General features: G+C 43.0%; 2 protein-coding genes across 13 annotated transcripts in view; both read left to right on the top strand.

The window, feature by feature from the left end:
• Nucleotides 1-7,060, top strand: part of dlg5a (discs, large homolog 5a (Drosophila)) — a 64,785-nt gene extending 57,725 nt beyond the window's left edge. For 3 of the 4 annotated variants that reach the window (XM_042325162.1, XM_042325171.1, XM_042325154.1), the window contains exons 30-34: nucleotides 43-186; nucleotides 1,186-1,313; nucleotides 1,706-1,815; nucleotides 4,317-4,426; nucleotides 4,628-7,060. In XM_042325162.1, coding sequence (XP_042181096.1) covers nucleotides 43-186; nucleotides 1,186-1,313; nucleotides 1,706-1,815; nucleotides 4,317-4,426; nucleotides 4,628-4,731 — 596 coding nt within the window. In that variant the 3' untranslated portion in view covers nucleotides 4,732-7,060. Of the gene's footprint in view, nucleotides 1-42; nucleotides 187-1,185; nucleotides 1,314-1,676; nucleotides 1,816-4,316; nucleotides 4,427-4,627 lie in introns of those variants that run through there. The other variant, XM_042325176.1, reaches the window with a different exon arrangement.
• A 4,836-nt stretch (nucleotides 7,061-11,896) lies between these two features.
• The window catches only part of kcnma1a (potassium large conductance calcium-activated channel, subfamily M, alpha member 1a), a 308,219-nt gene continuing 299,866 nt past the window's right edge, over nucleotides 11,897-20,249 (top strand). For all 9 annotated transcript variants that reach the window (XM_042325120.1, XM_042325106.1, XM_042325095.1 and 6 more), the window contains exon 1: nucleotides 11,897-12,915. In XM_042325120.1, the coding sequence (XP_042181054.1) occupies nucleotides 12,628-12,915 (288 nt within the window). In that variant the 5' untranslated portion in view covers nucleotides 11,897-12,627. The remainder of the gene's footprint in view (nucleotides 12,916-20,249) is intronic.

The raw sequence follows: 20,249 nt of genomic DNA, 5'->3' as shown, positions 1-20,249 counted from the left end.
TGTGTGTTTGACCATGTATATGTGTGTCTCACTCCCTCTCAGACTGTGTGAGCATGGCTTACCAGCGGGTCCAGAAGGTAGAGTGTGTGTCTCCCAGGCCAGTTCTGATCCTCGGTCCTCTCTCAGACCCCGTCAAGGACATGCTGGTCAAAGAGTCCCCCGGGAAGTTTTGCAGATGTGTCCTGGGTGAGTAAAGTACAACAGTTCTAATAATACATTACAACAGCGTACACAAGTATCTACAAAATAGGCCTACCCCAACTTGCCGACTGAGCTCAAGTCCTAGAGATTATGTTCCAAATGGCACCCTATTCCCTATATAGTGCTACTTTTGACCGGGCCCTGGGGATAGGCTGCCATTTCTGACAGACATTGTCTTGCTTGGACTCCAAAAGCCACCTTTTGTCTTAAAATAATTAGAAAATAAGACAATTTTAATAATTTAGCAGATGCTCTTATCCAGAGGAACTTAGTTAGTGTATTCATCTTAAGATAGCTGGGTGGGAAAACCACATTTCTTAGTCATAGTAAGTACATTTTCCCTCAAAGTAGCTATCAGCAAAGTCAATTCAAGTGCGAGTGTTAGTTTACGAAGCTGATGGGGCTAATGGGGATAACGGAACTAACAGGGATAACTGAGCTGATAGGGCTAACGGAACTAACAGGGCTGACGGGGCTGACGGAGCTGACGGAGCTGACGGGGCTGATGGGGCTGATGGGGCTGACGGGGCTGACGGGGCTGACGGGGCTGACGGAGCTGACGGGGCTAACTGGGATAACGAATCTTTTTTGTACCATGGTCTTGTAGTGGATGGGCGCTTCAACTGGGCCAATTGTGCGCCGCCCTATGATACTCCCGGTCACGGCCGGTTGTGACACAGCCTGGGATCTAACCCGGGTTTATAGTGACACCTCAAGCTTTGTGCTGCAGTTGAGACCACTACACCGTTAGGGAGGCTCTCTGTATTCCATTTTCAATAAATGTGCAAACATTTCTATAAATATGTTTTCACTTTGTCATTATGGAGTAGTGTGTGTAGACATTTTTGCAATGGAAATGAGAATTTCTTATTGGAGAAGTTGAGGTAGTCCCTCCCTGTTTCAGTCTGTTTTCTGCTGTTTGGTGCCTAATGAATATGACCCTGGTGTTCTGTGTGTGTGTGTGTGTGTGTGTGGTTTCCTCAGAGGTGATGAAGGCGTCCCAGCAGGCTATAGAGCGCGGCGTCAAAGACTGCCTCTTCATCGACTACAAACGCAGGAGCGGCCATTTTGACGTGACCACCGTGGCCTCCATCAAGGAGATAACAGAGAAGGTACAGCGTCATTGCTGGTCTAGGATAAGTTGAACCTTTTTAAGATAATAGTGAATAAGATTATATGAACCGGGGGACCTGATCCTAGATAAACATTCCTTCTTCGTTACATCCTCTTCTCTTTTGTCAGATACAAGTGTTCCCCTTTGATATTTCAGAATTTGTGAAAGGTGGGTCAATTTATAAATGTAGCACTTTAAAGATGTGGTCAATTAATAGCAGATTTTATGCCACCTCAAAAGAATTCCTTGGGTTTTTGGATTATCACAATTAACAACGTTCTGTGGTACCGGAAGTGAAGTCTCTTTCGTGTGATCCATTCTGAATGTAGTATGATCATGTTGCTTGTTGTACCTTAAACAGAACTGATCTAAGATGTCCTCCTCTCCCAGGACTGTCACTGTCTGCTAGACATCGCACCCCATGCCATTGAGAGGCTGCACAGCGTCCACATTTACCCAATCGTCATCTTCATCCGCTACAAAAACTCCAAGCAGATAAAGTAAGTAGCCAGCCAAACCCATCATTTTCAAAGACCTTTAGTGTTAAAACATTCTAGATCTTTTAAATGTGATCTTTAGTGTGTTTTCTCCATTTCTACTTGGTGGTTGAGTTCACAGAAAGCTTTTGTGTGTGGGATGTTCCCATGGGTCAGTAACTCATTGGAGAAATGAATGGGATGTAAGGGTGTTTAGCACTATTTAAAACTACAGTATAATAGCGTTATAATCCCCAGGCTCCTTTTCTTCTCGACTACCCCCCCCACACACACACAGAAATCTCCTGGCTGTATCTCAATGTTCTTTGATAACTTACTCTACTTCTTGACCGGTCAGTAATGAAGAGATTGGATAGATATCCTCTATACCATGGTACCATTAATCACTCAGCACTAATAGGCTTGTCCCAGTAGTGAGTTGAGTTGTAGTGCCATGTTTTGGGGACTTAGAGATCAATCTATTATTTAGAAAATATATATAAAAATATTGTATAGATCAATAAATACAAAGGCTATGAAAATAGGGGTACTTTTTATTATTATTATTTGTACATATAGTATGTGGCCCTAAGTTTTTTATCATTACAAAGATACAGTTGAAGTTGGAAGTTAGCCAGATATATTTAAACTCAGTTTTTCACAATTCCTGACATTTGATCCTAGTAGAAAGTCCCTGTCTTAGGTCAGTTAGGATCACCACTTTATTTTAAGAATGTGAAATGTCAGAATAATAGTAGAGAATTATTTATTTCAGCTTTTATTTCTTTCATCACATTCCCAGTGGGTCAGAAGTTTACATATTCAATTAGTGTTTGGGTCAATTGTTTCAGGTAGTCTTCCACAAGCTTCTCACAATAAGTTGGGTGAATTTTGGCCCATTCCTCCTGACAGAGCTGGTGTAACTGAGTCAGGTTTGTAGGCCTCCTTGCTCGCACACGCTTTTTCCGTTCTGCCCACAAATTTGATGAGGTCAGGGCTTTGTGAAGCCACTCCAATATCTTGACTTTGATGTCCTTAATCCATTTTGCCACAACTTTGGAAGTATGCTTGGGGTCATTGTCCATTTGGAAGACCCATTTGCGACCAAGCTTTAGCTTCCTGACTGATGTCTTGAGATGTTGCTTCAATACATCCACATACTTGTCCTCCTCATGATGCCATCTATTTTGTGAAGTGCACCAGTCCCTCCTGCAGCAAAGCACCCCCACAACATGATGCAGCCAACCCCGTGCTTCACGGTTGGGATGGTGTTCTTCGGCTTGCAAGCCTCTCCCTTTTTCCTCCAAACATAACCATGGTCATTATGGCCAAACAGTTCTATTTTTGTTTCATCATACCAGAGGACATTTCTCCAAAAAGTACGAGCTTTGTCCCCATGTGCAGTTGCAAACCGCAGTCTTGCTTTTTTGTGGAGGTTTTGGAGCAGTGGCTTCTTCCTTGCTGAGTGGCCTTTCAGGTTATGTGGATATAGATACTTTTGTACCTGTTTCCTCCAGCATCTTCACTAGGTCATTTGCTGTTGTTCTGGGATTGACTTGCACATTTCGCACCAAAGTACGTTAATCTCTAGGAGACAGAACGCGTCTCCTTCCTGAGCGGTATGACAGCTGTGTGGTTCCATGGTGTTTATACTTGCGTACTATTGTTTGTACATATTAACATGGTACCTTCAGGCATTTGGAAATTGCTCCCAAGGATGAACCAGACTTGTGGAGGTCTACAATTGTTTTCCTGAGGTCTTGGCTGATTTCTTTTTATTTCCCCATGATGTCAAGCAAAGAGGCACTGAGTTTGAAGGTAGGCCTTGAAATACATCCACAGCTACACCTCCAATTGACTCAAAGGATGTCAATTAGCCTATCAAAACTTCTAAATCCATGAAATCATTTTCTGGAATTTTCCCAAGCTACTTAAAGGCACAGTTAACTTAGTGTATGTAGACTTCTGACCCACTGGTATTGTGATACAATGAATTATAAGTGAAATAATCTGTCTGTAAACAATTGTTGGAAAGTAGATGTCCTAACCATGTCCTAACCAACTTGCTAAAACTATAGTTTAAAAGTTTTAAAATCGAGTTCCAACCTAAGTGTATGTAAACTTACGACTTCAACTGTATATAAGGACCTTGAGCATTCTCCAGTGGCAAACTATTATCAGGGGAAGGGTCTATATTAAAGAACATTATTAGCTAATCACACCCTATTAGTATGTCAAACATTTGAAGATTCCATTGATCATTTATCTAAATAAAAAAGTGGCATTGGTCTTACTCCATTTAAATGATTGGAAATGATACTGTGAGCTAAATTAATAATCATAACACTTTAGTAAATCATTTAAAGGGTTAATTACCAAAAATGTCATGCCCAGAGGCTGTGTTTTAATACTCTAAACAGGCTTCCTTTCCTCTTGTACTCTGCCAACTTCTGGGAGAAGAGGTTTGTCTGTGTTTTAGTAGCGAGCCTGTGTCCTAATACTTTGTGCTGGTTTCCTCTCCTCAGGGAACAGAAGGATCCAGTGTATCTGCGGGACAAGGTCTCTCAAAAACATTCCAAGGAGCAGTTTGAGGTCGCACAGAAGATTGAGCAGGAGTATAGCAAATTCTTTACAGGTTGGCATATTGCACTGTACTGTGTTGTCTGTTTGTGTGTTTGCCTTTGGTTATGCCCGTGTGTGTATGTGGGTAGATGAGTGTCTGCATATGTGGCTGTGTGGCATCTTCCCCGATGAAGACAGCTTAAGTGTGCGGCTTTTCTTTTTGTGTGTGGCATCTTCCTACCTTATTAACCGTTTGTCTGCTATATCTTTACAGGTATTGTCCAGGGCGGCACTCTTCCCTACATTTGCACTCAGATCATGACAATAGTTGATCAGGAACAGAGTAAGGTCCTGTGGACTCCCCTTGGCTGCTCCTAGGGGGTGGAGGCCACCACTGCAGCCTGCGTCACTGCGCCTCATCTCCACTCACAACAAACACTAAAAAACCTTCCACACTATACCAATAGGTACACTACAGTGAGCTATTACACATGTAAACTAGTGATATTTTTGTTATATAGTTATATTATGATGTTGATTCGTACCTTAACCGGAGCCTCTTATTTTTTTGTGTATTCTGGAGCAGGTTGGTAGCACTGACAGTTGATGTTAAAGTTAATTCGGTCTTCCTTAAGGGTTTTATGGTTGTGTTTTTGTAATGTTGCGTTGTATGCATCTGTTTACAGTTTTTAAAAAACGAGTCTTGAGTATTGGTGTTAAATGTTCTGCTTGAATGTGCATTACACCCCCCCCAGATGAAGTAAAGAACCCTGACCCAGAATCGGCCCCAAACAAACCTGTGTACCAAATGACATCAACCTGTTTTACACACCACGTTCAATGACTGACAACTAATAATGTGGAATAATAATGTATGCGTTTGTGTATGAGAGTTTGTGTACGAGTGATAGTTATATTATTGATAAACTAATGACTTTGTTGGTTGGATTGAAACATGGATTTTGATGTTTTGAAGTTGACGCCATAGAAACTAAACCTGCAGAACAGATATAAAGCTCTCCAAGCGACATTTGTCTTATCTGTAAAAAAAAAAAGAAAATGTAATCCGAAAGTCGATTTTTGGATCGGTCAATCAATTCTTGCTGCAGACCAAACTTCTATGTGCGCAACAGTGTATCAATCAATTCAATTGTGTTTCTATAAGAAAGAAAAGGCCTTGAATCAGACATGGCAGTAGCGAATGGTGTCTGTTCTACTCGTTATGTTTCTATGGTCACTGTATGTGAGTGGACAGTTTACAGGCCTATCAGAAGTGCCTTCTGTCGTAGACTTGGTCCAAAAACAGACCCCCAGCCCTTACCCATTCAGATCTAATGGAACAGGATAAGTAGAAGCAATATGGAGGTAGAACCTCCCCATTGCCCATTGGAAGGCTAGGTGGAGCCATCACCATGTTGTTTACACCTATCTGGTACCTTCAGATCTGTAAACACCATAGTGTTAACACTAAATCTGCAAACACCATAGTGTTATCACTATAGATCCACTTACAATGTTAAGTGTTAACACTAAAGATCTGCAAATAAACACTATAGATCTGCAATGCTCGGGCTTGTTTTGGGGCGGGGCAGTACAGAGCATATGACAATGGTAAGGTTGTGAGGGCGACCACCTCAGAATGCACTCCAGGGCTAGACAGACCACTGTGTCTCTATCACATGCCATCTCTTGGTCACATATTTAAAGATGCTATAGAATATAACAAATATATGTGTGTAGGAGTATACATACAAACTCACAGGCACTTGAGTACCTGTATGTACAGTATGCAGATGCATCTGAGATCTTATATTAGATGTATTTTAACTAGGTCTCAGGCCTAGGGAAGTTCAAACAGTTAAGTCATGTCTTAGCAGGTATTAGCATGTTTTTTTAACGGTTTTATTTTCGTCTTGTTTTGTGGTTTGTTGTCAGTCACTTTTTAAATGTACTCACAAACCAGAAAGACACCATGGAGCAAATGTGCAGGGGAAAATCTTTCTTAAAGAAAATACTTTTTTTCTCTTCCTTAAATCCGTTGAAATGTTAGGTTTTTTCATTATTTAATTTCTTTTTTTTTATCCAAGAGGCACAAAAATATTGCCATTGTCCCTCATTCTTCTGTCATCCTTGAACCCCATTCTCCTGTATCCTAATGTTGTGCCAAAATCCAGTACGTCAGTTTTATCTTTTTACTTCTGTTTTGCACTTGTTATTCTGTGGACCTTAAAACAAATAGCTGTTTCCCAGTAGACTTTATAAATAGGTACTATATTATAATTTTTACTTTAACTAATTCACATTTTAAATGTATCACGTTTAGTTCCTTACATTTCATTGATGGCCTTTTTATTCTTTAATAACCTTGATTAGAAAACAACTGACAGATTGCTCCTCCTTAGTTGCATTCTCAATGAAAAAGGGATTTCTTGCACAGTTTATCAAATGAAAATCGGACATGAAGTTTGACTATTGGGCTATATGATTAGGCATAGTAAGTAAAATTGTAATGTAACCCATTTTCTGAGTAGATTGAGATGGTTTAAAATTAGAAGAGGGATGCCACGTAACATGGTTTTATTTTTAGGAGGAACGACTAGCTGCCAGGTACTATTCTGATTGCGGTTTTCTTTATTAAAAATAATGATTTGTATCAAATGTTGAGACATTAACATGAGAATAAAAGTCTTTTTCTGTATCACGACGACATGGCTTCTGTGTCAGACTCTTTAGTGGGGACTCACACTTGGCGACAATGGTGAGACTATCAGCAACCAGTCATTTTCAATAGAAGACATGAGACTAGAAACCAGAGAGCTAGAAACCAATGTTCAACATTTCACAAATGTATAAAGATTTTAGCAATGTGACTGCACAACAGTCAATTGGGAGAACCCAGCTCTTGCAAGCAAGCTTTGATATTGGCTAACAACCAAACTGCCGTCATGCATACTGTTTGAAGGATACACCCACCAGGGGAGATCTCCCTGACTTGATAGCTGATTATCTCTGCAAGTCTGAGTCCCCAGTTATTCGTCTCTTTCACTCTCTCCCTGTCCTTGAATGAGTTAGTTAGCAACCTTGTTTCATTCAGTGCTAGGAAATATTAGAATTTAGACCATTTAAAGGTCCAATGCAGCTGTTATCTCAATATAAAATATTTTCTGGGTAACAGTGACGTACCATACTGTGATTGTTTTCAATTAAAAAATAAACCAAAATGGCTTCTTAGCTAAGAGCAATTGCTCAAGCTAGAATTTTTCAGGAGTTGTCTGAGTGGGGAGGGGAAAACTGAAAATTAGCTGTTTGAAAGTCATTCTTATTGGTCTAATTTACTGCCTGGTGATGTCACCATGCAGGCCAAAACTCCATCCTACCAAAACAGGCAGAAATGTAAGGTGGTCTTTTCTAACAGGTCTTGCACTAAAAGGGCAGTATCCTAATTGTCACAATTTCAGAGTATTATTCAAAACTAATAGTGTGGAAACATATGAGACACAGGAAAATCATATTTTCTTCTACTTAAATACTTTTGAACCCTCCCCTTTGTCTCAAAACAGAGTAGATATTTATTGTCCATTTTGTATTGAAAAGGTACCCAACCAGATACCACACAGTTACCAAAAGGACAGCTTCAGCACTTGGATGGACTGGCAGCTTGATGAGAATGCACAGCCAATCCAGAGGACACATCCCCAGAAATTATAATATTGGAGTCCACCTGTGGTAAATTCAATTGATTGAACATGATTTGGAATGACACACACCTGTCTATATAAGGTCCCACAGTTGACAGTGCATGTCAGAGCAAAAACCAAGCCATGAGATCAAAGAAATTGTCCTCAAACCACTGAGACAGGATTGTGTCAAGGCACAGATCTGGGTAAGGGTACAAAAACATTTCTGCAGCATTGAATGTCCCCAAGAACACAGTGGCCTCCATCATTCTTAGGTGGAAGAAGTTTGGAACCACCAAGACTCTTAGAGCTGGCCAAACTGAGCAATCGGGGAGAAGGGCCTTGGTCAGGGAGGTGACCAGGAACCCGATGATCACTCTGGCAGAGTTCCAAAGTTCCTCTGTGGAGATGTCCTTCTGGAAGATTCTCAACTATCTCTGCAGCAATCGACCAATCAGGACTTTATGGTAGAGTGGCCAGACGGAAGCCATTCTTCAGTAAAAGGCACATGACAGCCCTCTTGGAGTTTGCCTAAAGGACTCAGACCATGAAAAATAAGATTCTCTGGTTTGATGAAACCAAGATTGAACTCTTTGGCCTGAATGCCAAGTGTCACGTCTGGAGGAAACCTGGCACCATCCCTATGGTGAAGCATGGTGGTGGTAGCATCATGCTGTGGGGATGTTTTTCAGGGACTGGGAGACTTTTTTTCACAAAAGGGATTCATTACAGACTGACTTAATCAGCTTCTTGATATACCACACTTGTCAGGTGGATGGATTATCTTAAAGGAGAAATGCTCACTGACAAGGATGTTACATATCATAAAAATGTAGGGTAGGAGGTAGGGTAACGTTTTACAACTACAGGGTTGAGACAGGACTTTAAGGAGGAAGAATGACAAAGTTCCTGATGTGTATTCTGTACCACCTTGTCCTCCAAGTCCCCTCCTGTCTTGCCTGTTTTAGAAAAGGTTAGGCTGCTTATGCCTGCCTTCTGTGGTGTCTGTTTCAAGACAGCTGCTGACAGCTCATCTTAACTTGAGAACTCACGTCTTACAGCCAGTGATCTTTGTTGTTGTCAGCCCTGGCCCAAGCCGCAGCCTTTCTCAGCTTAACATTCCCTCCAACCACGTTGCCATGGTGAGAGGTAATGTATATATGTATTTTCGTCTTTCTATCCGGTTAAGTTTTCAGCACCCCATGATTGAAAGGTCTTCTATCATGATGGTTCCATCTAAAATGGCACCCGATTCCCTTTAGTGCACTACTTTTGACCAGGGCCCATAAGGCTCTCTCCAAAAGTAGTGCACTTTATAGGAAATACGGTGCTATTTGGGGACGTAACTGATGACTTCCAGTCCCACTCTTTCGAAATGGCCTGTAGGATTATCACCTGGCTGATGGTGAACCCTTCATCTCTTCACTGGTCCACACTGGGTTGGGTCATATTCATTAGGCACTAAACGGAAGACAACACACAGACAGGGAAGGACCAGCTGAACTTGTCCAATAAGAAAAGATTGTTATTGTTTTCTGTTGCAAAATGCCCAAATGAATATGTCCCAGGGCTAAGCTGGGTGGCTCTACCCTTCCTCATCTCTCTGGGCCCTACAGGAACTGACTCCTCAGCTGGCACCTTGCCATGACAGCTGGCCAGCCGTGACACACATGCTTTCCTGGTACATGATCAGTCCAGGATCCTATGGCCTGTCCACTAATAAACACACTGAACACTATGGACAATTTACTATTTAGGGACAGGAGTTTTCCCTAAACACGTGACTGGGCTATGAAAAACTCTTGGCCCTCTAGTCATACAGCGGCTGTAGTCTGATAATTAGTAGACCATAAATGCAGACCAGACCATTATAAAATCCAGGTGCAGTAAAAAAGTCAACATATACCAGCAAATCAACAATGCTTTGATCAGACTGGGTTTCCCTTGCCATGTTGGAATAGTGATTCATGATGTGTTGACGCTATATTGACTTAATCTTGCAGTTCTTTAAATGTCCAGCAGGAGGACAACTAGCATGTCTTCAAGCAGTACTATACTGAGAGAGAACAGCAGAAGTTGATTTCATAACCTCTCATAGGTTACTATCGAGTGTAACATCAGTATATCATTTAAAGCACTAAATAAACCCATGTATACATCTGTAACATTAATACTGATTAGTATAGTTCGGCAAGACACGTTGGGCTCATTTCAAGTATAACAGTACAAAACACTGAATCAAAAATAAGAGGTTTAACATTTAATTAATTGATATGGAATTTGATTTGACAAAGATTCAATGTCTTTAAAGAGACAAGAGTTCAGTAAAGATGTGGCAAGTGAAAGGGTTGCTACTTTCAGCAGTACAACCCTATACACCTTCCTCCTTAGTGGCACTACACTACAGAAGATCATTAACACTGATTTGTGGCATTTTGTCTCCATTTACAATGAAATCAAACTGCTTATAAAGACATACATCAAAGCTATATTCCTCCAATAGGCTCGCCTTTCAAAGCCCATCCACCAGAGTGCAGATTTGGTTATGACAGCTATTTCGGTTGAGGGAATAATCTTCCTAACACTGTAAATCAGCAGCATATAGCTCCCACTGACTCCACAGTATATCTTCTTTACACCTCAGTTAAACTGGATGTATGTTTACATTCTAAATATAAATGGTCTGACCAGGAGATCCTGTGTCCTAGTAACGACCACCTTAACTAAGACCAACATACTCTCAGACGCCAAGAAAAACATGGAGTGTATGAATGAATGAATTAACAAATGAATGAACGAATTAACAAATGAATGAAAGAAGGAATGAATGAGGAGGGATGAATAAATTATGGAATGGTGGGATGGGTGAATGAGTGGATTCATTAATTACGTGATTAACCATTAATATAACATGGATATAGTAATTTTGTTGGCTTAGCTGTCACCTTAACAAGTAGGCTACACATCTCCCTGAAACTGTTGATTTAGTGAGATATATTTGATATGCGTATCCTTGGTTTCATCAACACTGATCTGAGACAAGTTTAACAGTGTAGTTAGTGAATAACCTGGTGAAAACTCATCAAAGGACAGAGATAATAAGGGAGGTGTTAAAACAGTGTAGCCAAGAGGTCTGGACCTTTATGACACATGGTAGGCCTAGTGCACTTGCCCTGGAATGTTGACATCTCTGGTTCCAGTCCCAGCTGTGGATTCCCATGCCCTCTGTGACATCCTGTCCTGGGACACAGCCATGTCCTTCCATAGGCTATTGATGCACAGGTTCCTGTCTTATCCTGTGTCTAATTGTCTTCAGAATCTAAAGACTAATTGACTGGGGGCAGAATAAGGTCTTTGGCAATGGAAATACCTGTTGTTGGTGAATGATTGAAGGAGCCTCCTTCAAATGCAGATGAAAATAAGCCAATATCATTTACAGATCGCAGAGAATAAGAGAACATCTTCATCATAGTGTCAGTGGCTGTGTAGCAAGGGAATTCCTATCGGATTCAGTTCTGAGAATAAAAATGGGGACAACTGCTGTGTTCCAGGCGCTCGATGGAATCATCTGTGGCCAAGCTAATAATGGTCTTAAAATGGAAGCCTTGGCATTTCACGCCGAAGCTGCTGTTGCATCAGAGTAGGAGAGTTATAGTGGGCTGCTGCTCAAATGAACAGAGGCAGAGCGCAGCACGACAGTCACATATGCAGCTCAGAGACATGCGTCATTTTAAACACAATTACATTACACGGAAAGAACGCAAATGTAGGCTGTTGCCTAAGTACTGACTGAGACAAGGGGCTGCTTGGCACTTCGTATAAATATCCGCGCCGTATTACTGCGCTCTTTATTCCCATCTTTATTATTAGAGCAACGCCCCGCCCCTCCTACCTGTTCATCTCTCTACGGTTCTCTGAAGCGAGCGGATCTGACAGGCGCAATCAGCCTGAGCGGGAGCAGAGGAACAGTGGCGGAAGACAACATTTACCCGAGAGCTTATCATTGTTTGCTGAATTTAGTGGAAACACCGTTAGATTATGTATTTTGTGTTTTCGCATCGTGGCAACCGTTTGGGGACTTGAAATATATTCAGCCATTCGAAAACCATATAGGCTATCGATTAAATTGACGTTTAGAAAAGTGAAATCGATTGTCCGCGGTTAATCGACGGAATCACTGGACGGAAGACGGCTTGAGAGACCGGACAGAAGGTGGTTGAAGAAAACAGCCTTGGTTTAATGTCGCTGCGCCTATCATAATCTGAAACATTGGCAGCCTCGATGCCTGCTAGATGAGACCATCTTTGCCATGGCATTTGTCCTGAAAGACTTGGAAAACCCCTACAAATGAAAAACGCTCAATGTTCATCATTACTGCGGATTTAAATGCTTCTCGCGAATGGACACCGACCCGCTATTTCGCTCCAGTTTGTGCGTGCGGCGTTTTCCACTGTAGCGGAAATCTGAACTAGATTGCAATAAACAGTTAAGTGCGGGTGACAATAATATAGAACGCGAAGGGGGGTATTTTTGTTTCAAGCAATATGGCTGGTGAGTGGGGCTGGGGACGCTGGCACAGGCTCTCCAAGGCTCCTAGATGCTAGCTGAGCCGGATGCCACCGTTCTCCATGGAAGCGGCAACTCTATGATGAGTAGAAATATCTATCATAATAAAAATCAGGACTCCTCGATCTCTATATCCAAGATGGACGTGATCATCCCCTTCTCGCCAGACGTGCCCTGCGACAATAATGGCCAACGCATGTGGTGGGCATTCCTCGCCTCCTCTATGGTGACGTTTTTCGGGGGTCTCTTCATCATTCTCCTTTGGAGGACCCTTAAATACCTGTGGACCGTGTGCTGCCACTGCAACACCAAAAAGAAGGTAGGCTAATGACAAACACATAAACCGTTGGTTGTTGATGTGGCGCTCATAACATAAACGGTATCTCGTGCGTAATTCAACCCTTATGGGGACATATATTGCGCCACTGTCTTTCTTTACATATTTATACTGTATACCCTATGACCCGACCCGACGTTGTCATCCATTGTTTATAAGAGCTTACCAGCCTGGGCCGGGGCGGTTGATTTACCATGGCATATTGACTTGAGTCCAGTTCGTGTTGTGTTGCATTGGCCTTCACTGTGAAAGTGACTCACCATTACTTACACAGTACGAGGAGCTGCCCCATAGCTAGAACAACTGTCACCCACCTGCAACAACAGGCCAGTCTATGTGGTAAGGGAGTACAGAATATAGGCTACCAACTTCTCTGTTGTATCTTCATCTATGGTTATGTTCCAGACCCGTGGTCTACCCGTTATTACATGTTTGTTTTTTCTCAGTAGAATCAATGCTTTCTATATTTCAGTAGAATCAATGCTTTGTATATATCAGTATTTCAGTAGAATCAATGATTGGTACATGTCCGTTTTTCGGTAGTATCAATACTTTGTATATTTCAGAAATTCAGTAGAATCTGTGCTTGGTATATTTCAGTATTCAAATCAACGTTTATTGGTCAGTACACATTTGCAGGTGTTATCAGGTGCATCGAAATGCTTAAGTTACTAGCTCCAACAGTGCAGTAGAATTCCAAAAAATCTGAAATGAATAACAATCCAAAGTAGATATATTAGAGTGAGAATCTAGAATATAAATAACTGGTGTGTTATTTATAGACAGTATATACTTTTGAAAATAGTATGTACAGCATTAGGTATATTAGGATGAGCTATGTCCAGAATACAGTATATGCATACACATTGTGTAAACAGTATATAAACAGAATAGGAAGTGACTAGCATTCAATAACTGTATATATATGGAGCATTAGTCTCAAGGTGCAGGGATGAGTACCGGGCAGGTAGCTGGCTAGTGATGTGCTGTTCAACAGTCTGATGGCCAAATGATAGAAGCTGCTTCACAGTCTCCTGGTCCCGGCTCTGATGCACTTGTACCGTCTCTACTAGATGGTAGCAGAGTGAACAGAGTGTGGCTCGGGTGGCTGAGGTCCTTTTTAATGAGCTTCTTGGCCTTCCTTTGACACCGAGTGCTGTAAATGGAGGGCAGCGTGCCCCCGGTGACGCATTGGGCTGACTGCACCACCCTCTGGAGAACCTTGCGGTTGAGAGTGGTGCAGTTGCCGTACCATGCGGTGATGTAGCCCAACATAATGCTCTCAATAGTGCATCTGTAGAAGTTTGTGAGGGTCTTAGAGGCCATGCCAAATTTCTTCAGCCGCCTGTGGTTTGAGGTGCTGTTGCACTTTCTTCACCCTGATGTCTGTGTGGTGGGATCAATTCAGGTCCTCATTGATGTGCACACCAAGGAACTTGAATCTTTTGACTCTCTCCACTGTTGCCCCATGGATGAGGGGTTCCTCCCTCTTCTTTATCTTGTAGTGATCAGCTGCTTTTTTTGTTTTGTTTTTTGACGTTGAGAGGTTATTTTCCTGTCACCACTTCAGCGGGGCGCTAACGTTGTCCCTGTAGGTTGTCTCGTTGGTGTTGTTGGTAATCAGACCTACCACTGTCGTGACGTCAGCAAACTTGATGATTGTGCTGGAGTCGTGCGTAGCCACAGTCATGGATGAACAGGGGGCTGAGCACACACCCCTGTGGAGGCCCCGGTGTTGAGGATCAACGTGGTGGAGGTGTTGTTGCCTACCTGGGGTCGGCCAGTCAGGAAGTCTTGGACCCAGTTGCAGAGGGAGGAGTTCTTATTTCAGGGTAATCAATGCTTGGTATATTTCAATATTCTTTCTCTGTGAAATGCCTGGTTGTGTTGCTTGAGTAATGTAACCTGAATGGTTGATCTAGAAATAGACTGTATGGATGTCCCTGCTGTGCTGACTGACTAGTTGGTTCGTCCCAGTGCTACAGTAGGCTAGGGGTGGCCCACATAAAACATGAATCATGTATGAATCACCTTTGGGTTAAAGCCTGCTTCAGTTTGTTATGACTCACTGTGTTCTATAGGGCACAAGTGGTCATCTGGTTGGTTGAACCGGCTAGTTATAGAGAACTCCGAGGTGGGCACGTCGCAGATAAATTGCACACACAACATGCACATCACATCGTAACCATAACATACCCTGAAACTCAAAGAGCATTTCATAGTAATCGCTGTTGATGTTTTCTCCAGTCTTTGCACAGTTGATGCCATTGGTTAAATCAAGTCTAGTTTAGTTGGGGTTCTGTCCTGGTGTATTTCACCTTACTGTCTAGCATTATGGTTCAATCTGACAAATCCTTGCTCCTATTTCTTTATTTCAATTATTATGATTTTTTTGTATTTTTATTTATTTAACAAGGCATGCCAGTTAAGAAAAAATTCTTATTTACGGTGACTGGCCAAACCCGGGCAATGCTGGGCCAATTGTGCTGTGATATTGCCTGGAATTGAACCAGGGTGTCTGTAGTGATGCCTCAAGCACTGATATGCAGTGCCTTAGACTGCTGCGCCACTCGGGAGCCCTATGAGGAAACTGTTCTAAGAATCATGTGACACTTTGACCCTATCAGATGGACATGTGAGAATACATTAGTAGACAGACTGTGGCTGTGTAGTTATCCATCCTTACTTAGTATCAAGAGATGGACAGAGAAAATCAGAGAGAGACCTGAGAGCGTGACCTTGCTCACCCTTGATGCTGTTTGGGTCGCTTCCAGTTCAAATAGGGCTGAGTCATGTGCCTCTCTCTCTTTCTGCCTCTCTGCAAAGTCCTCCTGGCATAGTGCGAGCAACGGCCCGTTACTGCCCATCTATGTTGAGCATTGTATCGTGACAGCCAGGGGCATCAGAGGGAGGACGGCAGGGCAGGCAGAGGGCTCTCTTCCCATCCTCCCTCCATCCTACACCCTCCATCTTTCGTCCACCATCCCTCTATCCTCCCTCCACTGTGTCCTGTTTCTGGGTTATATAATAGTAGGGAAAGCACAGAGCCAGATCACTCTTAGGTAGATCATGGCAGATTGCATTGCACCCCTAAAGCCGATTTGGGGGCAATGTGAAACCGGGCATTATGTTGATTGTTGTTGATGTGACAATGGCCCCTCTGGTTCTGAGTAATTTAAAGACTGAATCCAAATTTGAGAAACGCACGAATGAAACTACTTCACATTTAAATCGACCGTTGATCTCAATGGGAAATTTGTGCTAAGATTTGAGTTGCATGCGTTTGTCTGCTTATCAAATTAGGATGAGGCCAGGGAGATCTAAAGCCTTAACAGGATCTCCAAAGTTTCTTTCCTTCATTATGTCTTAATTATGAACACATCACCCAGGCCAGCGAGCCAACCAGGCAGCCCTGCTGAAACACACCCAGGACGGGCCTTAGTACCTGGGGAGAGGTTCTAACACAACCAGGCCTGACCTGGGTCTCTGAATGGATCACCTGCCTTTCTCAGTATAATGTATACAGATATTCAGCAACTTTTAGGGGAATAGAATTTGACTAGAAAAATAATTAATGATTTTATTGTTAACCAATGGTCTGAGTTGGTGTGTTTATTGTAGTGAATTCGGGAGGAAGCCCTGACCGGGACTCGAACCAGAGTCCGGCGGCTGTCAAGCCAACAGTTGATGTCCATGCCCCCGCGTAAATATAAATAGCATAATAAATAAATCCACATAAAAATCTGTCAGTTTAAGTTAGATGGTTTTTTTGCACCATATCCACTGATGTCGCACTTTTGAATGTGCAGTGAAAGGTGCCAGGGCTAGAGCGCCGATTGTCAGACCATGAGACATCCCAAAATGTGCTCTTCTCACAAGTTCATCTACCATTGACTATTATGACCCTCTAAGGAAAAAAGTGAACACGCTGGTGTTCTCCGTTTTGCTCTACGACCCCCACAAGCGTCTTGGGACTCGTCTGAAGTCGGTACAGCCGATCTGCCAACTTCAGTCTGGAGCGTCCGAAACAGTTTGATTTACAACCTGGTATGACCCCTCTGTGGAAAGGTGAGACTCTTACGAACACGTTTTTCTCTGATGCCCACAGGCCTCACAAGCAGGTCTGAACGTCCCCCGGTACACGTTGAAAAACTGAATGGAAGTACAGTGAATTCGGAAAGTATTTAGACCACTTCACTTTTTCCACGTTTTGTTACGTTTCAGCCTTATTCTAGAGCTGAGCTGATTCGAGAACTGGCTGCCCAGGGCAAACTGAGCTATCGGGGGAGAAGGGCCTTGGTCATGGAGGTGACTAACAACCTGATGGCACTCTGACAGAGCTCCAGAGTTCCTCTGTGGAGATGTTTGTCCTTCTGGAAGGTTCTCCCATGTCTGCAGCACTCCACCAATCAGGCCTTTTATGGTAGAGTGGCCAGACGGAAGCCACTCCTCAGTAAAAGGCACATGACAGCTTGCTTGGTGTTTGACAAAAGGCACCTAAAGGACACTCACACCATGAGAAACAAGATTCTCTGGTCTGATGAAACCAAGTTTGAACTCTGGCCTGAATGCCAAGGTTCATGTCTGGAGGAAACCAGGCACCTCTCATCACCTGGCATCATCATGCTGTTTGGATGTCTTTCAGCGGCAGGGACTGGGAGACTAGTCAGGATTGAGGGAAAGATGAACTGCAAAGTACCGAGAGATACTTGATGAAAACCTGCTCCAGAATGCTCAGGACTTCAGACTGGGGTGAAGGTTCACCTTCCAACAGGTCAACGACCCTAAGCACACAGCCAAGACAATGCAGGAGTGGCTTCGGGACAAGTCTCTGAATGTCCTTGAGTGGCCCAGCCAGAACGCAATCGAACATCTCTGGAGAGACCTGGAAATAGCAGTGCAGTGACGCTCCCCATCCAACTTGACAGAGCTTGAGAGGATCTGCAGAGGAGAATGGGAGAAACTCCCCAAATACAGGTGTGCCAACTTGTAGTGTCATATCTATGAAGACTCGAGGCTGTAATCGCTGCAAAAGATGCTTCAAGAAAGTACTGGCTAGAGGGTCTGAGTAGTTATGCAAATGTTATAATTCAGTTAATTTTCTTTATACATTTAAAAAAAAAATCTAAACCAGTTATTTGCTTTGTCATTATAGAGTATTGTGTGTAGATTGATGATTGGGGGGGAAAACAATTTGATACATTTTAGAATAAGGCTGTAATGTAACATTTTGAAAAAGTGAAGGTCTGAATACTTTCCGACTGCACGGTACATATGGAGACAGTTTAGTGCCAAAATAACGGGTTAAATACTTGTAAATAAAACAAACTAATGTTTCCTGATCTTTCTTACAAACTCAGCAAAAAAAGAAACGTCCCTTTTTCGGGACCCTGTCTTTCAAAGATAATTTGTAAAAATCCAAAGAACTTCACAGATCTTCATTGTAAAGGGTTTAAACACGGGTTCCCATGCTTGTTCAACGAACCATAAACAATTAATGAACATGCACCTGTGAAATGGTCGTTAAGACACTAACAGCTTACAGGTAATTAAGGTCACTTACAGGGAGACAGGATGGACAGCTGATCGTCCTCGCAGTGGCAGACCACGTGTAACAACACCTGCACAGGATAGGTAAAGGATGGCAACAACAACTGCCCGAGTCACACCAGGAACGCACAATCCCTCCATCAGTGCTCAGACTGTCCGCAATAGGCTGATAGAGCCTGGACTGAGGGCTTGTAGGCCTGTTGTAAGGCAGGTCCTCACCAGACATCACAGGCAACAACGTCGCCTAAGAGCACAAACCCACCGTTGCTGGACCAGACAGGACTGGCAAAAAGTGCTCTTCACTGACGAGTCGCGTTTTTGTCTCACCAGGGGTGATGGTCGGATTCGCGTTTATTGTTGAAGGAATGAGCGTTACACCAAGGCCTGTACTCTGGAGCGGGATCGATTTGGAGGTGGAGGGTCCGTCATGGTCTGGGGCAGTGTGTCACAGCATCATCGGACTGAGCTTGTTGTCATTGCAGGCAATCTCAACACTGTGCATTACAGGGAAGACATCCTCCTCCCTCATGTGGTACCCTTCCTGCAGGCTTATCCTGACATGACCCTCCAGCATTGCAATGCCACCAGCCATACTGCTCGTTCTGTGCGCAAATTCCTGCAGGACAAGAATGTCAGTGTTCGGCCATGGCCAGCGAAGAGCCCGGATCTCAATCCCATTGAGCACGTCTGGGACCTGCTGGATCGGAGGGTGAGGGCTAGGGCCATTTCCCCCCCCAGAAATGTCTGGGAACTTGCAGGTGCCTTTGTGGAAGAGGGGGGTAACATCTCACAGCAAGAACTGGCAAATCTGGTGCAGTCCATGAGGAGATGCACTGTACTTAATGCAGCTGGTGGCCACACCAGATACTGACGGTTACTTTTGATTTTGACCCCCCCTTTGTTCAGGGACACATTATTCCATTTATGTTTGTCACATGTCTGTGGAATATGTTCAGTTTATGTCTGTTGTTGAACCTTGTTATGTTCATACAAATATTTACACGTTAAGTTTGCTGAAAATAAACGCAGTTGACAGTGAGGACGTTTTTTGTTGTTGTTGCTGAGTTTATATCGCAGATATAGGTCAGACACTTGTTTCATCAAATAATTATTGTATATATTTTTTGATACTTCAAGAGGTCTTAAAATTCTAACTCAAATAGCTACAAGAAGCTCCCGCACTCAGGTCTGTTCAACGCTGGTCCGACCTATCTGATTCCACGCTTCAAGACTGCTTCGATCACGTGGATTGGGATATGTTCCGCATTGCGTCCAACAACAACATTGACGAATACGCTGATTTGGTGAGCGAGTTCATTAGAAAGTGCATCGGCGATGATATACCCACAGCAACGATTAAAACATTCCCAAAACAGAAACCGTGGATTGATGGCAGCATTCGCGCGAAACTTAAAGCGTGAACCACTGCTTTTAACCAGGGCAAGGTGACCAGAAACATGACCTAATACAAACAGGGTAGCAAGGCAATCAAACAAGCTAAGCATCAGTATAAAGACAAAGTAGAGTCGCAATTCAACGGCTCAGACACAAGAGGTATGTGGCAGGGTCTACAGTCAATCACAGATTACAAAAAGAAAACTAGCCCCGTCGCAGACCAGGATGTCTTGCTCTCAGACAGACTAAATAACTTTTTTGCTTGCTTTGAGGACAATACAGTGCCACTGACACGGCCCGCTACCAAAACCTGCGTGCTCTCCTTCACTGCAGCCGACGTGAGTAAAACATTTTAACGTGTTAACCCTCGC

The sequence above is a fragment of the Oncorhynchus tshawytscha genome, linkage group LG01, assembly GCF_018296145.1.
Source record: "Oncorhynchus tshawytscha isolate Ot180627B linkage group LG01, Otsh_v2.0, whole genome shotgun sequence".
Taxonomy (NCBI): domain Eukaryota; kingdom Metazoa; phylum Chordata; class Actinopteri; order Salmoniformes; family Salmonidae; genus Oncorhynchus; species Oncorhynchus tshawytscha.
Note: the sequence above shows the minus strand (reverse complement) of the source record. Positions and strands in the feature narration are given on the sequence as shown.